At 32.8% G+C, this 23943-nt stretch overlaps 3 protein-coding genes across 5 annotated transcripts; 1 reads left to right on the top strand and 2 right to left on the bottom strand.

Annotated features, from left to right (window-relative positions):
* Nucleotides 1–735: 735 nt before the first annotated feature.
* On the bottom strand, nt 736–3073 carry brn (beta-1,3-galactosyltransferase brn). Its single transcript, XM_085198690.1, has one exon. The coding sequence runs from the start codon at nt 3071–3073 to the stop codon at nt 2063–2065; it is 1011 nt and encodes a 336-aa protein (XP_085054816.1). The 3' UTR covers nt 736–2062.
* Nucleotides 736–6363, bottom strand: LOC146531180 (protein C10). 3 transcript variants are annotated; one of them, XM_085198691.1, is made up of 4 exons: nt 6223–6363; nt 5620–5854; nt 5249–5384; nt 736–3119 (listed from the first exon to the last, which is right to left on the bottom strand). In XM_085198691.1, the coding sequence occupies exons 2-3, from the start codon at nt 5834–5836 to the stop codon at nt 5251–5253; spliced, it is 351 nt and encodes a 116-aa protein (XP_085054817.1). In that variant the 5' UTR covers nt 5837–5854; nt 6223–6363; the 3' UTR covers nt 736–3119; nt 5249–5250. The 3 variants fall into 3 exon arrangements, with proteins under 3 accessions (XP_085054817.1, XP_085054819.1, XP_085054818.1); XM_085198693.1 differs by lacking the exon at nt 736–3119 and adding an exon at nt 4246–4481; XM_085198692.1 differs by lacking the exon at nt 736–3119 and adding an exon at nt 4246–4455.
* Nucleotides 6364–7240: 877 nt separating this feature from the next.
* Nucleotides 7241–22777, top strand: LOC146531179 (transmembrane channel-like protein 7). Its single transcript, XM_085198686.1, has 15 exons — nt 7241–7444; nt 7521–7652; nt 10239–10404; nt 10771–10918; nt 11400–11642; nt 11856–12001; nt 12421–12583; nt 12926–13167; nt 18414–18528; nt 18900–19009; nt 19586–19778; nt 19985–20079; nt 20304–20459; nt 20676–20809; nt 21262–22777. The coding sequence occupies exons 2-15, from the start codon at nt 7526–7528 to the stop codon at nt 21534–21536; spliced, it is 2313 nt and encodes a 770-aa protein (XP_085054812.1). The 5' UTR covers nt 7241–7444; nt 7521–7525; the 3' UTR covers nt 21537–22777.
* Nucleotides 22778–23943: the final 1166 nt, after the last annotated feature.

The raw sequence follows: 23943 nt of genomic DNA, 5'->3' as shown, positions 1-23943 counted from the left end.
TAATGTGTTTTATTCAATTTTTTCTCAGCAGTTTTACCAGTAGTAAAATAAAGTTGCGCTGCCATCTAAGCCTGTTGGGAACTAAACTCAGTAGCGCTATTGGTAGCCCTTCTGAGCGATGAATAATTCCTAAAAAGGGGATAGGCGATATTTTGGGTGTATTTTAGATAGAGTTGAGAACGATTTATAAATACGAGCCTAAGTGTACGAGATAATTCTGACCGCAGATACACTGAGGTAAAATCGAAACATTAAGTGTCGATGTTACCATTGATGAGTGGGGAAATAAAAATCGTATGTTAACGCTTAAATTAGCCAATTAGGGAGGGAAACCACAATCAAATGCAAATAACGAAAATATAACAAGAATTGTTGTTGTTATATCAGTAGAGCTCATAAAGCTCGAGGCAGTCCTGGCGCAGGGGCACAAGCGTGTGACTGGAAACGCGACTGGTTGTGGGGTCGATCCCTACTCAAGAAAATGAAATATTTATTTAAATTTATGTTTTCATTGCTTCCCTCTGCTGTCGAGGTAAAGTGCGGCGTTGAGTTCCGCCAGTCAATACGCAATGCCTCCAGAACAGGAACGAAATGTCTTAACGCTAGGTTCCTCCTGCCTGCCTTGCTGTGTGGGGAATACAGCATGTAGCTATTTTTTTAATATTTCTTAATAAAATATACTCTTGTTCTAAACAAAAATATATGAACAAAAATAAGGTAAATAAAACAGTGCTATACATCTAAGGACATTTAATAAAGAAAAATATGATAATAATAATTTTACTATAAAATAAGTACTTATTATGAGTTAACTCTAGAAAATAAACTTATAGGATTCCTTAAACAGTCTTCTAATAAATCTAAATTGAGTGATTATAAACAATGTTTCAAACATTCGTATTTAATTTCTATATTTTTGATTACCTAAAATGTCTGTTTTTATTTAAAAATCATCTTTTAAAGTTATTTGTAATTTTATATTTTTCTTTTAATGCAAGTAATAACATTTTCAAAAAAGAAAGTAAAACGAAATGTTGTAGATGTTGCATTAAATTTAGTTTTATATAAAATTATCGCTAAAACTTATAATTAGTATTTGAATATGAGCAAAAATTATTAAACTCCTAATAAGAAACTGGCTAATAAAATGTTATGTATATTATATCAATACAGAAAATTTATACAAAAAATGATAGAAAAACAAATAGTATAATTATACTTAAAAACGTTAAGTAACACAAATAAGTGACTAAATTGTTATTTTAGTTTTTAATTTTTAGTCAGTTTCTTATTGAGCCTCCAATAAACCTTGTACTTATTAGAATAATAGATAATTATATTAAAAATGAGTGATAACAACATACAATATACATAAATAATCAAAGTATAAATCTTTATAAAGTAATAAAAAAATATAGGCATCAGATGACACATACATTGAGTAGCAGAAAAGTAAAAAATACGCTGTAATTTCTAATTTTTAAATATATTTTTTTATCTTCACTCTGTATACCGCAGGTAGCATGGTAGGCACAGGAAACCTAGTGTTAATACACTACGTTCTCATTGAAAATCGTGTTCCGTTCTCCGCTCTCTGCCGAATTCTCGAGGCATTGCATATTTAATGGCTAAATTCTACGCGGCGCTTGGCCTCTTCATCACAGAGAGGAACTGAAAATATTAAATATTTGATTCCCCTGAGTGGGTATCGAACTCACAACGGTCACAAATAAGTTTTTATTTATTTTCAATAAAAAAATACTCAATTATTTAAAATAAATAAATCACTTATCTATACATATTCGAAGTAAAGGATATTTAACATATTCAAACATTTTTTCAAAGTTAAATCTATCAAAAAGACATTTTAACAAATATGAAAGTTCTTTTTTAAATAAATAGTTTTACATTGTACTTATTTTTGCTTAAATATTATTAATAAATCAATCAACAAAAATATTGAATACAATAAAAAAAAAGAACTTCAGCACTATCCGATTAAAATGAGAGTGAAACCTACTGAAATCAGAAAAACTATTATTACTGCTTAACTAATAAGTCATCAGGGTTTATTCTGCTCATTTTGTTCATTCCACACTGTTACCAAATCAGCCGGATTATCATATCCATGAGAGGCTATCACATTTTTATAGCCATTTAGACTATAAAATTTCTTGTAGAAGTGAAAATTGGGGCAATGTACCGGATTTATACCAACTTTCTTAGCAACTATGCCCAAATATATATCATCAAATCGAAAATGCTTCACGAATAAACTTCCGGCGTATAACATTTTCATATATTTATTGGACACTACGTAAGCACCGGCCGTGACGTACGGTGGCCATTTATTCCACGGATATTCCTCCAAGGAAACTCTCCATTTACTCGAGTGTATTCTTTGAGGAGCGGATTTGAACACGTAACCCGCGTATATATCCTGATTATCTGACACTGTACTATCAGTTAAACCACCATGGACGTAATCTAGAAGGTTTTTTACTGATATAAACATGTCATCGTCTGTGAAAAGATAATAGTCGGCGGTAGGGCAATGCTCGTACAGCCACCTGAACGACATCATGGTTTTTATTGTGTTATTATAATAACTATCGTGAAAATCTATTTGTATTATGTCCTTGTAATCTGCCATTTCGATGTCTATTAACTTTTGAGTATCAGATTTAGGTGAGTCCACACCAAGGAAGAATAAAGTTCGGACGATCGTTCCTGGAATGAGATTCTCTTGGCCATAAGTCTGACGTATGGCGTTCCTCTGTCCAAAATTCCCCATAGCTGATTTAACTATTATAAACAAGTCCAACTTCTCCAAAGTGGAACATTTTCCTGAGTTGGTTAAAAATCTGTAGGGATAATAATTAGTTGGTGCCACTGAAGGTTTTTTTCCTGAAAGCACTTCATCCACTATCGGTCGGATATCTATATTTAAGGGATAATCGAAGTCGTCGTCGTAGCTCTTTAAGAACATATAGTCTCCTAATCCGAAGAAGTAGTAAACACCCACCAACACACCCGCACACACAAAAAACTGGTAATACTTTCTTTTCTTCATTTTAAAGTTTGAGATTCTGTTATCACTAATAATGGGACACTGTGCACTGGAATTAAAATTAAAATTCATTAAAAATATATTAAATAAAATTAATTTGTTGCGACAACATTATTTGTTATTTCATTGTCATCAGAACTGTAATCGTATCAAATATCAACATTTCAGCCCAACCAGATACTCTGAATTGAGTCAGATTATGCTTGTAAGAAATACAATAAAAGCTTGTAATATTAAAAGGGAATTTAAATGTAATTATGTATTGTACATACATACATTGATTGACATGAAACTTACTTTGTACTCTCTAGGATCAAAGCATCAAATAAAAAAACACTTCCTGGACCACTCCACAAAAATAAAATGAATAGAAATAAATACTTTAGTAATAATGACTTATATAATATTCAGAATTCTCATAATTGTTCACATTTCATGCAGTCTACTAAATCTCTTTTATCTGTTAGTTATGGTCTGATAAAGAATATGTTTACTTTATGATTCTTAGTTAAAATAAGAAATATTTAATATAAATGACGCCATCGTCGTTCAGCGGCAAAGTGTCTGAACGTAAATCTGTACGCAACGGTTATGGGTTAGATTCTGACTCGGGGTGTCAATTATCTACATTTTCTTGCTCTGATAGGAAGACAAGGCATAGCGTTGAGTTCTTACCGGCCCTACTGACCACGCAATGTCTCGGGAACTGGACGGAAATTAGGGGAGACTTAACACTAGGTCTCTTTGTAACCCCGTAATATATGGGAAACAGCGTAATTGTTTAATTTGAACTAAACAGTCATTGCTATTTCAGGTTTAATACGTACGTACGTACGTACGTAAAGGATCAGTTGGAAGTGGAAAGTAAGCTATTACTAGTCGTTTACTGAAGTTGGAAGTTGACTATATTCACGATGATTGTAAATTCCTTTTACATCATTTAGACTTAGCAGGATAGGCAGAGGGAACCTGGAACATAGTGTTAAACTATGGGTTCTCTCAATCAAGCTAAGAGAAATCATGAGCCCTATCGTAACAATAACATGAAGTTAAGTTGGCATGATTTAGTTCAAGATTAATGGGAAAATACAGTTTCTATAAAAGAAAATGAAATTAAGGTCATGTATGAAAATTAATAACATTAGGAATGTAACACAAAATCAATATAAAACATGTATCCAAATACAATTTTATTCAAATTATAAAAAATCATTAATAAAATGATAAAACAATGGTTTCATTATAAAGTGTCTGTAAATTAATAAAACAGAAGTGAATATTTTTTTTAATCCTTAGGCATAATTTTTTGTCAGCTCCACGCTTCATCCTGCACAGGATAGGCAAATAGATCTTAAAGTCGTACATTCCGTTCCCGAATTTACGCCCTAATAAACAAGCCACAATGATGTGTCTATTAAAAGAAAAATGTAAATAATTGAAATACTATAAAGTCAAAGTCAGTCAAATAATTTTATTTAAAATAATAAGTTACATGCATTTCTTGAACGTCAAATAATCTACCACCAGTTCCCTAGAGTTAATGCATCAGAACTAAGAAGAACTGGCGCAAGAAACTCAACAGGACCAATTTCATAGATCGGAGATTGGACCCACAACTATTGTGTTTACAGTAATACATTATGCTACAGTGCTATGAAAGTCAATGTACTATTTATACTATATTAATGAATATTAACAGAGATTTTTTTCAATAACCAAAAATGTTTTGAAGGCAGACAGACTACTTATAAAGTTATAATTAGATTTTTCACAGAGTGGCTGAATTATAACCATCTAGTTTTTTTTTAAATTAAATTAGCAGTTTTTTAATTATTGTGGTTCTTCAGCTATATATCCTGGCAAAGGATATAAATTGTCACTAAATATTTGTATCAATATATTATGAACAATATAGGGACCATTATGGCAAAGTGGGACAGAATCTAAGCAAACCTAATTTTTGTGGATTTGATCCAGACTTTGCACATGTTTATATTTAAATTATTTTTATTAAGTTGTGCAAAACAGATTGAGACATGCAAAAATAAAGTGCAAAGAAAGCCTTAAAATGAGGTTCTCTGTCTCTATCTGTTTATCCTGCTATATGCAGGGGACAGTGTGAAGTCACTCTTTTTATAAACAATTAATTTAATTAATTTAATGATCACAAATACTTACATTTACAAAGAAGTATCAACAGTGGAACTAATAGAGACAGGAGGCAAGTAGTGGCTTCTTATCTGACTGTGGAGACGAGCTACTTCGCTGTCCATACTCTCCATCTCTCGGACTAGTTGTGTGAATTGCACTATACCTGTTTTGGATGGATTTGAAGGTAGATGTTAATGAGGGTAAAAAATTGTAAATGTTTTTGTCTAACTAACATTCTAAATGCCATAACTAAAGAATTGAACTGATTTACAGTTTTACCAATGTTTTATTATGCTTATTGTGTATAAAGTACCTCATTTTTATAATTCTAAAAATTTTGCATTTCATAATATTCCACGCAATATAAGTGTCATAATAAATATTTACAAATATAATACCTTCCCTAGAACCACTGAAACCATGACGTTTAATAGTTTCCATTTCAATCTGCACTACCATTGGGAATACAAGCTGCATCATTTTTAACATCTCATTTCCAGCAGCTTCTTTGGCTTCATCTAACTTAGCGGCATAGTCTGGTGACTCAAGAGAATCTATAACTTCATTTAATATAGCTCTTATAGTGTGAACTGTCACGTTTGATGGTGAAGCCATATTAATTAAGCATTTGATCTGAAATATAACATTTTGTTAGGAGAGCTATATAGAACAAAGAACACTAGTTTTAAAGTACCTTCGATATAAACTTATATAGGATATAAAGTGTTTATCCCATATGTGACGAAACAGGAAATGAGTAGTTATACTTAAATGTCGCGATGTTTAGATAAAAAAATATAAGAGACATAATTTTCTCATAGATGACTCAAATATTTCCTATTTATATAATAAAATAAATATATATATATCTATATAAGAAATAAATATTGAAACATTTATTTTAAATGTTTAAACATTCAATGATTATGATATATATTATACATATACTGATCTGTTAAGAGAAAGTAAGTAATAAAGTATGTATTAAATTATTCTCTTACATTTCTTACATATGAATGATAAGTTTCACAATTTATATAATAGATTTTTCATTTTTAGATGAAAACAGAAGTCACTGTAAATGAAATTACTATTATAGAAGTGCCGAACGAAATTCACAGAACACAATGGAAATGACATTGTAATTTAAGTTTAAAAAGGAGAACTGTCAATTGTCCATAGATTATATTATTTTTAGTTGAGTATATTTTGAAAAAAAAAGGAATTCATTTTTTTTCAGATAATTTATTTGTGTGTTTAAAAAATACAATTGTTTCTATATTGTTAATAGTTAAATAGGATACGGCCGTTTAAAATATCTTATTTATTTTAGAGCTTTGGAGTTAGTGGCAAACAATCTTCTTCAATGTCTTGTTACATTTATTTAAACATTACAAATATTCATTAATACATAAGGCCAAAAAATAAATCGTGTTGGTTTTAAGTTTGATCCACTCTATAAGAATGATAATTGTTAAATAGTCTTAATTTGTACGTGTTGGTTGTAAAGACTTAAGCTGTCTCTTTAACAGAATAAATTAATTTGCTGGTTTTCTAGACTAGACTGGCGTCTATCAGTATATTTCTTCTACGTCTACGTATTTTTTCATTATATTTTACTACTAGTGGACCCGGACGCGGCTACGCCTGCTTGAAATATAAGAATATAATTTGTATAGAAATATAATTTCAATCTAGATGAAATGCTAAAAGTGACTATTATTTTTATTTTCATAAGGATGACTATCAAAATGACGCGGTAACGAACGCGGTCGCGTAGCGACGACGGTTGTTATTAACATGGCAGAATAAATTGCATGTCAAATTAGAAAGTATTTTAATTTATTAGTACATATTTGTAATATAATATTATATAGCCTATAGCACTTCTGAAGAATGCAGCTTTCATACAAAACAAAAACAAAGTAAATCGATCCAGTAGATCCAGAGATCTTAGCGTTCAAACAAACAAACTCTTCCGCTTTATTATATTAGTATAGATTAGACTCAAACCCACAGTATATACAATTTTTTTATATTTGTCAATGTCAACATGAAATAATTGCTCAAATCATAACAAATATTTATATTTATATTTATTTTTGTTTATTGAAACTATTTATCACATATCTTATCATATCATATATGTATTTTATCTAATAGTCTAGCTTCCTTGTGTTTAATTCTTAATGAGTCACAAACGTAAATAAAAAGACTCATAAAGTAAGTTTAATATATTATTTGTGTATTATTTTTAGTTCTATTTTAAAAAAGCTATATATTTTATACTATACTTTAGTTAAAATGGAAATGGAGGAAGATACAGAAAATATAGAAATGAGACCAGCAAATGCTCGGCGTACTTTTACCCTCCGCAACAATGTAGCCAGGCAGGTCGTTAACTTCATGCCCTCTCGACAGAATCCACATAGTGAGTATACTTATTATTTTTTGCTTATACTTTTTATTATTAAGAAAAAAATCTATCTATCTAAAGTTACATAGTTTTTGTGTCCCGATATTTAATACTAATCTAGTACAATTATTTTGCTATTTACCTATGTCTTTTTATTTAAATTTTAATGAATTTTGAAATTCATCTTTCTTTCTATTATTATTAAACAACAACATGGTGTCTTTCAATTATTATTAAACTTTATTTGTGTTGTATTATTATTAAACAACAATGTGGTTTAAATGTAACAACAATTAATATGTCTCCACTTCACATTACATTAACTTCATATATGCCTAGAGGGTCATTATCATCAATGTATGAACATGTTCTTAACCTTTAAGTATGGACGTCGGGTCTGACAGACCAGACAGTTCTACGAATTCTACAAATCGGCCACTTCTCGGTGACCTCCGCCACTGAGTCGCTCAGTACCTTTCGTATTAATGACAAAATGAATGTAGATAGCAGTGGTTGTGTCTCTGGGTTCAAAACACGTGAGTATTTAACTTTCTAAATGGGGCCTAGGTCTGTCAGACCCGACGTCCATGTTTCCCATACATGAATAATTTCAATTTTTATAATATTACAAAATATACTTTAATATTTTAATTGTATTATTTGTATTCAAATGTTTTTATTGTTTTATATCATATATTATTTGGCATTGTTTGTTATATATTTTAGTAATATAAATATTATTTACCTAAAAAAGATTCAATTTTTTTAGTTTTTATGATAAAATGGAAAAAAATGATCGACCTAGCACGTCAGGGACAAAAATATCGGTACTTTATAATCAACATCAAACAAAAGAATTGGACGACGACATTTTATAAAGAAAATAGCACTTTATCAAATAAAAAGACGCGTTTTGTATACTAAACTACTCTAAGAATTGAGAATGACTTTGACTCGCGTTTCGCGATCTGATCTATCATTTTTTGAACATGAAGCTAAAAAAATAGTTTTGGGATCTTGAAAAACATGTACACTTTGCCCCCAAAAGATATATAGAAACACAACACATACTTATGTTGACTGCAATCGTCCTGTTTGCCTACAATGTTGAAAGCCATTGTGTATCGATGTTCAATAATACCCTATCTTGAGGTGTTGTCAAAATTTTTATTTTATAACATAAGATGTAATTTCTTTATTTTTTTTATTTGTTAGACTCTATATTTTGTTAAAAAAATATTTATTTTATTATCTGTCTTTTTTTTATAGTATTATTTTCTTAAGAGTCATCCCATGTGGCCAAAGACTGAAATTGTGACTTTAAGTTACGTAAATCGTTGTGATGCGTAAACTTTAATAAAAAGCGGTTTTATTTATATTGATTTTGTTTGATTTGAGGCTATTCATGTAAACTAAAACATAAAATTGTTTTCTTCCTTTAAAAAACAGTCGGAATATGACCAATAAATACACTGGTCTATCAGACCCGACGTCCATATGTATGTTATAAAAAAGTCACGTCCATAGTTAAAGGTTAAAGGTTCACCAAGGTCTCCCCTACTTCTCTTACCACTCACTCTAGCCATAAGCTTCCACTTCGTTTTAGTTAAAAATACATTAATATAACATAAAAAATCTTATACCAATTGCTACAACATTGTCAATAATTACTTATATGTTTATAACATTGAATCGGTAAAAATTATATTTACTTAACACAAGTACTCTTGCATTTATAATATGTAGAAAAATATCTACCCAAAGTCTATTAGAAAAAATATTTAAAAAAAAGTTTGTAAACACAACCCATCAAGGCCCTGTAACTTGTAACTTGTAGAGGTAACAGTGTACCTTCAAAAATCAGATTTACAATTGTTATAACATGTTCTTAACAAGGTCTAATTAAGTTAGAAGTTTCCTAAGAAACAGTAAGTATGAATCATATATGAATGCTGCTTTTTCTCATTAGTAAAGAAGAATATTGTAGAGGTACTAGTGAATTTGGTTTAAATCATAAAATTTTATAATTTTTAAACTTAGTGTCTATTTTTTCTTAGAAATTTATTATCTATGTTGATAATAAAATGGAAATTCCAATGGGTAATTATTATTATTGTTAGATTATATAGGAAATATAGATCTAGTGAAATGTAATATATATATTTTTGATTATTTCTCTTTATAATAAAACAATTGATGTAAAATAAAAAAAAAAAATAATTTTGTAAAAAGTTACAATTTTAAACTATGAAATAATATACTTTTTAAATTTATGAATTTTAGTTAATTTAGTTTCATCTGTATAAATTTTCTTTTTTACGTTTGTGAAAATCAAACCCAAAACCTGCATTTACAGTCACCCTGGGCCACAGTGCCCTCAATTAAGCATTATATGTGTAGAGTCTACCCTCTATCCTTATCAATTTCTGACTATAAACCCAATGGTTATGGTTTCGATTTCTGTTACAGGCCAATTTCGTACCTATAAAATTGGGAAACAGAATGTCTTAACAAAAGATTCCCCGCTATGCAGGATAAAGCGTGGAGCGGCAAGAAATATAAATTTTCTTTTAAAAATATTTTTGTATTTTCTCCTTTTAGACACGCTAAGACTACGCAGAGTGAACAGTGAACAGAATGAGCTTCTCCAAGCATCGATGTCAGACACGCCGGACGCGGCCGACAAGCAAGCCGACATCATTGTGCGGGAGATGGAACAGCATCACCAGCTCATGGAGGATAATCCGATTTCTGAGGAGTTGAGGAGGTAAGTGAGGACTCGTATAGTGAAAGGGTGACGGTTACGGGATTTTTTTCAGATACAAGCTGAATTTCGCATAAAGCAGAGTTGCCTACAAATAGTTTTCGAAACTTTTTGTGTTAAGTGGCAGAACTCAATGCCGCGCTTTGTCTTCTTACCAGAGCGAAGAAATGAAAAAAAATTAATTTACTCAAATCCACAACCATCGCGTTGACAGTCAAACGCTATGCCGTTGTGTCTTATTATAAACGGGATAATTGTGGGTGCGATCTCTTTCAGGGGAATGACTATAATATTCAGAAAATAGGGGGAAAAAGAGTGAAATTGATTTTTTTAATATCTTAAAAAGGGTTTTTTTAATTATTTTTACAGGGAAGCACTAAGAGATCTACCTCAAGGATTAACAATGAAACGAAATGTACGCGCCAAGCTGTCAGCGTCTGTCAGTCTTCGTTCCAAACAACGGCCGATATCGATGTTCAAGAGAATGAAGTATAGGATTAGTTTTGCTTGGAAGAGGGTAAGATTTTTTTGTGTGCATAAGAAAAAAATTGCGCCGTCCATTTATTACGCTTTTCCTCATCCTATGTAGAGTAAATAAAAACTTATATTTTGATAACTAAATGTTATCGTTATTACCTAAATGTTTTATAGAAACAAAAATACACATTAGTTTGATTAATACAATCCGAGGCAAAACAATCTTAGATTTTTATAAATTGCTCTCAGCACTGAGATCGATATAAAAGCTTGAAATGCCGTTTTCATTCGTAAATTATAAATGTACGAATAAAAACGGCACGGTACTTACTAGGTTTTTAAATAGAAAAGCAAACACCCCCATTATAAATAACCCCTTTTAAAAAGTAGGGGACAGAGTGTCTTAACACTAGGTTCCATCTGCCTATCCCACTATATGTAGATTACAACGTGAAGCTAAAAAAGTGTTATATTATTCTACACAAGAAAGCATTTCAACATTTTCTTCTTAATTTATCCAGTTTCGTGACCGCTCCCGTGATTTCCTATTCTCAATCGAGCTCTGGTACGAGGCGATCAGGAACATTGAGGGTAATCTTGGATCAGCAGTCGGTTCCTATTTCCATCTTCTGAGGTGGTTATTCGGAGTCAACCTGATGCTGTCCATCCTCGTCATCACCTTTATAGTGGTACCACAAACGCTCTTTGACAGTAGACGGAATTATACAAATAGTTTAGCACCTTTGGATTTTATTAGTGGGATGGTAAGTTCTTTTTTACTTTGTGTATGTTCGTATCTAGAGTTATTTTCAAGACTTTGTTTCAGATTGTCTTTTGATATATATATTTTTATACTTCATTTTGTGTACTCCGTTTCCCTCTTTACGTCGAATTTTCGAGACATTGCATATTGATTAATGGACCTCAACGCCGCGCTGTGCCTCATTGATTGAAATGTGTTATTTCATTTATTTCAGGGTGGTTTAGAAAATACACTATTATTGTACGGACACTATCACAACGGCCCCGTCAACAATGGTCCCTTACATTATAACATGCCATTTGCGTATTTCTTCACCATGGTCTGTTTGTATTTGATGTTTTTTGCTGTGTTGTGCTATAGGTGAGTATTTTATTGTTTTTTCACTATATTGTGTTTATTTACTTAATCGCTATCCCGCACAAAGCAGTAGATCGAGGGAATCTACTTTTAGGACACTCCATTCCCGTTAAGACACTTCAATTCACTATTTTCCGCCGAATTCTGGATACATTTGTGATGAGTGACGAGAGCTCAACGCCGCATTTTGCCTCATACTAAAACGAAGAAATAAAAACTCGCCATGACTGAACTATATTGTTTTTTATATTATTTATTTATTTAATAAATCTAGTTAAATCTTTCTCATAGACATTGTTGACTATTGATCAATTATAAATTACTTTTAATTTAAACACGTTCGACTTTCTATTTCCACATTTAGAACTGCGATTATATATAATTAATTATTTTCTCTGCTTATTTCTCTCTCCGTTATATAGAACAGCGTATTCCTACCGACGTAACTTTATTGAGCCTTCGGGCGGCGGCGGCGAAGCCCTAAGACAAGCTTTGGCCACTAAATTGTTCTGCGGGTGGGACTTCGGTATCGCGAGTCCTAGCGCAGCCGCTTTGGCAGCTAGAGCTCTGTATCACGAGTTTAAGGTGAATTTAGTATTTTTATTCCACTTTTTTTAACTTCATGCTGTATGTATGATGCACTTAGCAGGGTATGCAGAGAAAACCTGGGAGACTAGTGTTTCCATTAAGAAACTTCCTTTACTCAATTTTCGGCGACTACTGAAGGCATTGCGTTTTGCCTCGTTACCGGAGCGAGGAAATGAAAATATTTATTTTACGCCTAATTTTCGGGATATTGCGTGTTGTCAACTATAGACATACCTTGTCTTGTTACATGAAATGAAAATATTCTTTCCTCCAAGTGTAATTCGAATCTACTACTGCTAGTTTGAAAATCAATAAAGGAGTTTTTTTTTCTTTAACCAGGAACTTCTGGCTGAGCAAAATAGAAAACAAATCAAATCCACACCTTGGATTACCTTCGGAAGACGAATCACCAATATCCTGGTCACTACAGTTACTTTAGTCTTCATTTTTGGTGTCCATTACGCTATCTGGATACTCCTGAGTCAGGAGATAGGAGGAGAGATCGGTCACTACGTCTACATATCGATGATAGTGACGGCGGTGGTGTGTGTTTGTCCTCTTCTTCTTAATGTTGTTGTTAAGTGAGTTTAGTTTTTTTTGTTTTCATTGGTTGTTTTTTTTTGTTTTGCAGTATTATTTGTTAAACTCTTTTTATACGATTAATATTGTTTAAAACTTGGATAACACATTTTATTTTTAATAATAACCATTACTAAAACTTTTGTCACAAAATAAATGTTGGGTTTGAACCAACAATTGTTGTGTTTCCAAATCCAGTCCAGTCCAATCCATTTAAATTCAGTCCCAGCGACATATTTTTAATTTCAAAAATATTTAAAATATGAGCAGTATATTTTTTAAAAATAAATGTTATTTTAGAATTATTACATGACACTGTACACTCGACATAATATTAAGACATTCAATTACCACCCTTAAAATATTGGCGTGTTGAGTGGCAGAACTCTACGCCATGGTTCTAAATAAAATATTATATATTTCATTTCCCCAAGTGGGACTCAAACCGACAATTGTGCTTCATAATTGAAATATAATCATTTCTCGAGTGACGCTCAATATGCAATGTCTTCAGAATTCGGCGGAAAATAGGGAACGGATGTGTCTTAATGGGAACGGAGTGCTTAATTTTTTTTTTTTTTTTTTTTTCTTCAATTTCTATCCATTTACGATCAGCCAATAAGCTATAATTAAATTTTTATATATATCTAGATTGACTTTTGGAGATGAACCCATCCTGTGATGCGTCATCTCATTCCACAGTTATGCTTCTTTAAATTGAAGCAAGTCTGGATCGCCTTAGTCGGTATATGTTTTCTATGTCGATCAGTGACCTTGCAAGTTCATTTCTATGATGTTCCAATTTCATTTTATATGTGATACACGATATATTTATCTGTTCCTTCACAGTAGGCATTTCAAGATATTCGTGGACTTCTGTATTTCTTATGAACCATGGAGCACTAGCAATTATTTTTAAGGCTTTATTTTGGAAGCGTTGAAGTATTTCTATATTGGAGTGGCTTGCTGATCCCCAGAGTTCAATGCCGTAAGTCCAAATAGGTTTTATAATAGTTTTATAAATCAAGATCTTATTTTCTAATTTGAGTGAAGACTGTCTCCCTATTAGCCAGTACATATCCCCAAGTTTCCGATTTGCCTGTTCTCTTTTTGTCTTGATATGGTCTTTCCATGTGAGCCTCCTGTCCAGATGCATTCCCAGGTACTTGACTGTTTTTTGTTGAGGTAAAATCATGTCATTTAGTTTCACTGGTGGGCAGTCTCCTCTTTTAAGTGTGAATGTCACATGTAAAGACTTAGCAGCACTTGCTTTTATTCTCCACTTTTTGAACCAAGTTTCGACTTTGTCTAGGTGTTCTTGTAGTTTTGCAGACGCTATGTTTGGATCTTTGTGACTTGAGAGTAGTGCCGTATCATCAGCGTAAGTAGCAGTTAAAGTATCATCGGAATAAGGGAGGTCAGCAGTGTAGACTGTATATAATACCGGACCCAGCACTGATCCCTGCGGGACTCCAGCTTCTATGCGGCAGATAGATGATAAGCTTTCCTCGACCCTGACTTGGAACATACGGCCCTGAAGGTAGGATTTTAGGATCATATACATATTGTTGGGCAGGCATATTTTTAGTTTGCATAATAATCCCTTATGCCACACACGATCGAAAGCCTGTTGTACGTCGATGAATGCGGCAGAGCAGTATTCCTTTTTCTCCAAGGTTTGGCGGATAGTGTGAGCAATTCGATGAATCTGCTCTACCGTACCATGGCACGCTCGGAATCCAAACTGGTGATTTGGTATTATTTTATGCTCTTCCAGTATCGGATTTATTCGTTGCAGTAGAAGTTTTTCCAATAATTTTGATATAACAGGAAGGAGACTTATAGGTCTGTATGAAGTGACTTCTGTCGTAGGCTTTCCTGGTTTTGCAACCATGTTTATAGTTGATATTTTCCACAATAATGGGAAATATTGTAACCTTAGCACAGAATTGAATATAATTGTAAGGAGGACTATGCCTTTTTTGGGGAGTTGTTTCAAAACTTCTGCTGTAATCAGGTCAAATCCTGGCGCCTTCTTAGTTTTTAATCCTAGTATAGCTCTTTTCACTTCCACAGCTGTTATTCGCTTTACAGGTGGCGATACTTGTTGTTTATCAGTCGTCAGGATGTCATCAATTTCTCTTTCTGTGTCCATGAGATCAGGTTCATGAGGTGTAAAAGTCCTTTTTAGAAAATTTGCAAATAACTCTGCCTTTTCGAAAGGCTGTCTCGACCAATCACCATTTGGTTTTCTTAGTGGAGGAATGTGATCTTTAGGTCTTTTCAGTGATTTCGTCATCTTCCAGAGAGAGTAATCATCCGCTTGGTGTGGAGATAAAGTCTGTAGTTTATCCTGGAGAGTTTGATTTTCGTTTTCTACCAGCATCTGTTTTAATTCTTTTTGCTCTTTGTTTAGTTCCCTTTTATACCTATGATTTCTGCTTGTTTGCCATTTCCGTCTAAGTCTCCTTTTTTTGGCTATCTTTTCTTTGATCTTTACAGAAATGTCTTGCGATTTTTGTTTGCGACTAAGTGATGGAGTGGATAGCCATGCCGCCTTCTGTATTAAGTTCGTGGCATACAGCGACACGCATTCGATATCTTCCTCTGTTTTAAGCCGAATGGATAAATTGATATTTACATCAATATATTCTCGGAAGGCGTCCCAATCAGTCTTATTGTTGTACAAAGTATCTGGCGCCTCCTTCCAGATAATGGTAGTACTCAGACTACAGATCATCGGTGTATGGTCAGAAGTTCCGTCCAGACAAGATTCCATCCTAGTGTAGAGCTCTGACATTCCCTTACAGATAAAGAAGTCAATAAGATCAGGAGTTTTATTGGGATCAGTCGGCCAGTAGGTTGGCTCTCCAGTAGAGAGGACAACGAGGGAAAGTTTATCTATAGCTTTTTTCAACTCTCGGCCTCGTGTTGTAGTAAGTCTGGAGCCCCAATAGATGTTCTTTGCGTTCCAGTCACCTCCAGTGATGAATCTTTTTCCAAGTTTACAGAAAAAGTCTGTATACATTTGTTCATCAATCCTATGTCGAGGTGGACAATATATAGCAGCAACAGTAAGCGCTCCCTGCCAGTCATCTATTGCTACTGCTATGGCTTGGATATGCGGGTGTTGGAGGTTGAGCAATGCATGTTGTTTAATACATTCTCTGATAATTATTGCAGCACCACCGTGCGACGTTCCATCGGGATAATTAGAATAATATACTGTTAATCCATTAATCTTAACCACTCTTTCCTCTGTCAGATGTGTCTCGGAGATTAGTAAGATGTCAATTTTATTATGAATTAGGAACAATTCTACTTCTAGCCTATTAGGAGCAAGGCCATTGATGTTCCATGTAGCGATCCTCAGAGTTTTCATTTTTGCTGGCGGGCTATTAGTGTAGTGAGCAATCCTAATAAAGTGCCCATTTGTTGTATTAATATGTCTATCTTTTCAGATTGTTTCATAATAATTTGTTCTAGTGAACTTGTTGACTGAGGTTGTACATCCTCTGTTTTCTTTAAATGGTGTCGGGTAGCTGAAGAATATGTCATTTTCTTTTTAAAGCTAGATATGCTGTTATCATCTTGAACTTCGCTATAGTTTTGCATCCGAGTATGGAGCGGAGGGAACTCTTTAACATCTGGTGGAATGGATGACTTATTAGTTCTTTGTGTAGCTAACTGTTTTTTATTTAAAGGGCGGTAATTTTTTCTTGCTCTGATTTCTTTGTAGACTTGGCAGCCCTTATAATTGGCTGGATGATCGCCAAAGCAAAGTGTGCAAGTAGCAGGTGTATTTCTATCTTTTTTAGGACAATCCGTAGTTTTATGTCCTTCTGCACATTTGACACACCGATAGGGACGCATACAATTGTTTTTCGTATGTCCATATTGTTGGCATCTGGTGCACTGAGGGATGTCGTTAGATTTCCTCGGATCTTCAATCTTGACTCTCGTATGATAAATGAATTCAATATTTTTTATATCTGGGTTGTTAGGGCTGGGTTCAATATTTACAAAAAAACATATTCAATGGTTTTTTATTCTTTTTTGATATTGCACATACTATTTCTCCTCTAACTCTGTTGCCAGTCTTTTCTATCTCTTCGATTATGGCTGTTTTAGGTGTAGTGTGGTGCAAGTTCTTAACTACGATTCTATAACACTTCTTTTCTTTTTGTGTGAATGTATGGCCTATAAGGCCATTTTTTCGAATGTGGTCCATTAGGTCCTTGTAGATTTCAGTTGATAGTGTTACGATTCTTAGTTGATCCCTATTGATAATTTTGTATGAGTAAGTTCCACTGGGTACAGCTTTATTTAGGAGATCAGTTAGATTAGAAAGATCTTCTACACCATAGAGGATGATTGGTGGTGGTTTATGAACCCTTTTAGAAGGAGCTATTTGATTTTGTTCTCTAGAGTCTTCATCAGTTAGATCTATCGGGAGTCCACTAAATCTGTTTGAAGTGCTGGTAATGTGTCTTTTTGTGTTTGATGGGCTGTTAGTTTGTCTTTTTCTTTTAGAATTTCGCTGAGTTGGTGACCTTTGCCATACAGGATGGCAAGGTTTAGCGTTATTGTCAGTAGCAATTGCCTCTGTTAGAGGATTTCCTTTGTGACATACTGGGCTTCCTAGTGAAGAAGATCTAGGTCTTTGAGTAAATAGGCTTGGATGGAATGCCTGTTGTACATATTTTTTAGTATTGCTTCCAGTAGCATATACTGACGCAGAGGCCTGGTCGCTCGCTCCTGTGCAGTCTTCGGTAACCAATTTCACACTTGCAGGCCCGGATACCTGCAAGCGCCGGGGGCTAGCCGGATCGCATGACAAAACAACATCTTTTTCGTTCATAATTCATAGAAAAGAGGTGGGAGATACTATCGGCACTTTCCCAAGGTACCGCAGTCACTCTTTTTGAGAGGATTTAATCTCCCAAGGTTTGTGATGAACCAAAGACAGGTTAGTTGACCGCCGCCCGTTGCTCGGCGTCGCTACTCATTTTGCACCACCCGGGGGGCACGTGTAGGGTGGGCCTAGGAATAGGTGGTAAATCCTACGGACGCGAGTAGCTCTACCCCCCTTAATTAAGTTAAATTAAGGAGTGCTTAATTTGTTCCTTATATTTGCCTACCACGCTATGTGCAGGATACGGCGTGAACTCAAAAAAATACTTAATCACAAAACTTCTTTCAAATTTGAACCCAATACCATCTCAAACAACTTCAATAACTTATTTAGATTGGAGTTCTACGACGTTAGAACAGCGTTCTACGTGACGATAGCGAGGACTTGGCTGTTAGATATAGGGATTTTGGTGCTGTTGCTGTTCTACTGGGCGAAGTCGGGTGATACGGTGAGTTGGGGAGTTCTCTAATTATTATATACACTTACTTAATCCTATCCTATTATACTAATATTATAAATTTGAAAGCTTTTGAGGATGGAGGTTTGTTCCACTTTCACGCATATCCACGGCATTCAGTAAATCTGTTGATTTACACGAAACATTACCGTACCCTATACATCAGAATAACACATAAGCTAATAATATATAATTTTATAAAGGGAACAGAGTATCTTAACATATTTCTTCTGTCTACCCTGCTGTGTGCAGGATACAGGTGAAGCTGATTTTTTTTCATTTCTAAGAAAATTTTTGGGGGATGATCTTAAAAATATATTAAAATAAGTTTTTAATATTTCTTATTGTTGTATTTTTTTCAGTGTTGGGAGACTCGTGTAGGGCAGGAGGCGTACCGTCTAGTTGTGTTAGACGCTTTTATATCACTTATAATATTACCTGCTGTTGAGTTTGCAAGGGCCTGGTTGTTTAAGTAAGTGGTGAAATTATATTTCATAAATGCAATATATCCTTTTTTACATTTTCCTTGAATGTGTTGTAAACACACTTAAAAAAAAAATTCCGTTTTTTGTCTGCTCCATGCTGCACATAGCAGGGTAGGTAAAGATAGCTTTATATAGTATAACATGGTATTAGTCCTAGTGTGTTGACACTCCGTTTCTCACGCGCTGAGTTCTATTTTCGACACAATGTATGTATATTGAGTCGCGGAACTCAAAGCCGCACTTTCGCTTCTTACTAAAGCAAGGAATTTGTTTAAAAAATAATTAATTTCCCTATATGATAATTGGGCTCGCAACCGTCGCCTTTATAAAGAAAGGTAGTGCTGCTGCACCACGCTGAGTCCATTGCAACGGAAGTATTTAGTATAAATTGAATAAATCACACATTGTTCAAATTTTATCATAATTTTTTTTATATATTATAATGACTATTTCCAGAGTTCAACATATTCTTCTAGAGCGGAGCTCTTAGTGATACTTATCCTCGCAAAATGTTTGTTATTCTATATAAAGAAATTCTATTATTTATTTTTCTACTTTTTTAGGCTAAAAATCCTTGGTTCGCCACCAGAATTCAACATAGCCTATAATTCGCTAACTCTGATTTACAATCAGTCAATACTGTGGGTGGGGCTCGCGTTCTCTCCGCTCTTAGTAATAGCTCTCCTCGCTAAATGTCTGCTATTATTCTATGTGAAGAAATTCTCCGCTCTCCGCGCATGTCAGACTGGAAGGAAGGTGAGCTTACCTAATTAACCTTAACAAAGTTACCTAAAGATGTTATGTTGAGAATTTTTCAATTTTTTTTTCTGAAAAATATATAATTATATAATATAATTTAAGAGAATAATAGTTCAAGTTATTTAATTTACTGAATGAAGTGATTAAGAAAAATTATTTAATTATTATTAAATGAAATATATAAATGTTAAATATACCCTCAGGTGTGGCGCGCTGCTCAAACGCAGACAGTACTATATATGTTGGTAACACTGTCTCTCTTCACTACTTTATTTGTTCTCGGCTCTCTATTTTTGAGGTGAGTTTATTGTTATTTTTTTTTTCAGCTTCATGCCGTATTACGAATGTAGCAGGGTAGGCAGAGGAAGCCTAGTGTTAAGACACGTCGTTACAATTAAGACACTTTTGTTTCCCACTTTCCTTTGAATTCTGCAGGCATTGCGTGTTGGGTTGCGGAATTCAACGCCGCACTTTATCTTTACCTATATGTTATTAAAATAATTAAAAATAAGTCATTTTCAGCTCATCTCCTTCATGTGGTCCCCTACGTGACTACCCTCGTGTATACGAAGTACTCAGTGAAGGACTGTTGAAACTGTCCCAGCGAGCCGCTCTGCGCAATTTCATACATTTTGTGACGAAACCAGGGTCTATAGCGTTTGTTATGTTGGCTTTGTGGTGAGTTATTTGTTGTTTTTTTTATATTTCTTGCTTCTTTTTTTACATTTATACCTTTTTTAAATGGAAATCAAATTTAATTTTCGAGCGACTTTTTTATTATTAGAATTATTTTTTTTAAAGCTATATTGGCTTTTAAATGAAACTATTTAGCCGGATTAATCGCGTTCTAAAATATTGCGAATATTAAATCTTATTGTTTTTTTTATTTTTTAGTGTGGCGGTATACATAATGAGAGCTAAATCCATAGCACAACGCTCTATGGTGGGTATGTTGAGACGAATGTTGAGACTACAAGCTAAAGATAAAGATTTTCTACTCTCTGCTATTGAGAAAGTATCTAATGGAGGTACGTTTACGTACGTTACGTACGTTTGTATTGTTATTGTTTTGTAGGTCAGATTTTTAATATAGTATTTTATTACAATTTTTTTTGCTAATTTAGAGTATTTTTAAGGTTTTTGTTCTTAATTTCTCGCATTTTTAACAATCTGTAATACCTTTCTTTACGAAAGTCGTACAAATCATATAAAGATTTAAATATAACTAAAAAAAATACTGTTAGTCACTCGTACAATATTTAAGAGAAAAAAAATATTTAAATTATTAATATAATAGATATATTCAAAATAAAATACACTTTAAACAAAATAAACTATAACTTACCTTAACCTAGTCTTCTTCTTCCTGGCATTAATCCCGGCTATTGCCAGGGTCTGCCCTCCTACTCAACCTACTCCACTTTGCACGGTCTTATGTTTATTACATATTATATTATATTTTTAATGTTTCATACTACAGAATGGTTATACAGCCCAAAACCGGACCTCGACTCACAAATAGAACCAGAAAGTCACACTTGGAAGTACTTACACGAAGTTAGGAAGCCTTCCAACGCTGGATACCACTTTGACGCTTCCAGACTTAGCCATTCCTTCCTAGATAGACCCAGGTCTTATATTAAAGAGAGACCTAGTTCTTATGAAGACAAAAAAAGTAATGATGGCGATACAGACAGCTCTTTCAGTTGGCAAGGATCTAGTAGCTATTTAAATAGGAAAGAAAATAATTCATAAATGCAAATGAAAGTAGTTCATAAGTAAATAATTTCATTTAAAGATTATATTGGTTTTTTTATGATAGTGATAATATTTGATTTATCATTATAACTAGTATGCATAATAATACCGTTTTGATACTTCCAAACTAAGTACATACATTATTATATAGACTCTTAACTCATAAACTCATTATAAAAACTGTTACCGTGTCAAATTATGATTAAAATGTTTTTTCAATGAGTTAAACCATTTTTGGTGAATATTTTTAATAGATTTTATAACTATGCAAAGGAAAAAAATATATATGTACATATATAATATGCAAAAAAAAGCTCTTACAATTTAAACAAACTGTTGTCAATTAAACTATAAATATCCATGACTTTTTTATGTAACATATGAATTATTTAAAGATAGAATGAGATGTAATTTTTTATATACAATTTTCTATCATAAGTGGAACGAATGAGTGAGAGAAGTAGAGAGAAGTTTCTAGAATCAGCGTTTACAATAGTTATTATTAAAATAAATAACATAATGTGACTAATATGAACCATTGTAGGTTCAATCCCCATTTGGAGTGAATAATTTCTCAACTCAACACGCAATGCCTCCAGAATTCGGCGGAAAGTGAGGAACGGAAGTGTCTTAATTGGAATTGAGTGTTTTAACACCAGTTATCCAGATTTTGATTTGATTTAAAAAAAAGTTGAACTTTTATGTTGTTTCAAAAGTTAAAATTAAAAAAACCTATTTATATGTTATTTCGTATGTTGATGGCACTTTTCATCTTTTGGACACTATTCTAGCTGGTTTTAGATTAAGAAATAAAAGTTTTTTTATATTTTAATGAATTAAGAAAAAATACAGAAAAAAAATATTGTCTTCCATTTATTTTTTTTGCATAATAAGAAACTGTTGTATTTTAAAAGTTTTTATACAATCTGTGCCAAAAGAATACTTACATATAAAAATCGTGTTTATTAGTACATATTTAATTATTATTTATATATTTTTTTAATTTATAAGTAAATATTTTTTAAATTAATACAATTGTTAATTTAAGTAAATTATTGCTAAATTGCCATTTTTATATGAAAGTGAAAAAAAAATATTAATAAAAATAACTAAATTGTCTTCCTATGAATCAGTATTGTATATTAATAATAATAATTCTAAAATGTAAAAGTTGTTTGGTGTTAATTTTATTATTTAATAAAAAAATCTAATATGTTTAAAGTAAATATGACAATAAATTTTTAAGTCTATTTTTTTTCTATACCTGATATTCTTATGTTATACTGGTGGGGCAGGTTCAAAATTCAAAATTCAAAATATTCTTTATTCAAATAAACTATAAAAGCACTTTTGAATCGTCGAATGTACATGTCAACAAAAAGCTACCACCGGTTCGGAAGGCAGTTCTGCTGAGAAGAGCCGGCAAGAAACTCAACAGTTGCTCTTTTCAAAGTCAATGGTATATTTTACTATTACATTAGCTGGCAGCTATCCTGCCTGACATTCAATAGACATTAATTCCATACATGTTTATCCTCTAAATATTCTTGAACAGTGTAATAAGCTTTACTTGTTAGAATTTTTTTACAGATATTTTAAATTTTGGTAGTGGCAAACTAAGAATACACTGCGGAATTTTATTATATACACGTATACTCAGCCCCATAAAAGATTTATTAACTTATTGGAGGCGAAAACTTGGAGTAACAATCTTATCTTTATTTCTCGTTCCTATCGTATGACTGTCGCTATTTTTTCTATGACAATGTATATTTTGTCGGACAAAGAGAATATTATAGTATATAAATTGGGAAGCAACTGTAATAATACCTGCATCTTTGAAAACATCTCGCAGAGAATCTCGAGCTCTTAGATTATAAATATATCTCACGGCTCTTTTTTGGAGAATAAATATTGAATTGATATCTGAAGCACTGCCCCATAGCAGCATTCCATAAGATAAAATACTATGAAAGTAGCTAAAGTACTCTAGTCGGGCAGTTTCAACGTCCGTCATTTGTCTTACTTTCTTAATTGCGAACGCGGCAGAGCTGAGTTTATCTGCAAGTGCTTCCAGATGAGCGTTCCACTGGAGTTTGGAATCTATAGTAACACCTAAGAAAATAGCTGATTCCGACACATTAAGAGGTTCTCCTTTAATTATTAAATTAAAATTATTTTTTTTAACATTTTGTAAAGCAAACTCAATACATTTAGTTTTTTTAGCATTTAACATTAAATTATTAACATCAAACCAACGAAGAATATGCGATAATGCGCTATTCACATCGTCATAGTTTATTTTATTTCTGTCAACCTTAAATATTAAAGAGGTATCATCCGCGAAAAGTACAATATCACATAGGTTCTTCACATAAAAAGGTAGATCGTTAATGTAAAGAAG

Source organism: Heliconius melpomene, chromosome 15 (genome assembly GCF_056956725.1).
Source record: "Heliconius melpomene rosina isolate 202511_hmr_F chromosome 15, ASM5695672v1, whole genome shotgun sequence".
Classification (NCBI taxonomy): domain Eukaryota; kingdom Metazoa; phylum Arthropoda; class Insecta; order Lepidoptera; family Nymphalidae; genus Heliconius; species Heliconius melpomene.
This window is presented reverse-complemented; position numbering and strand designations above follow the sequence as displayed.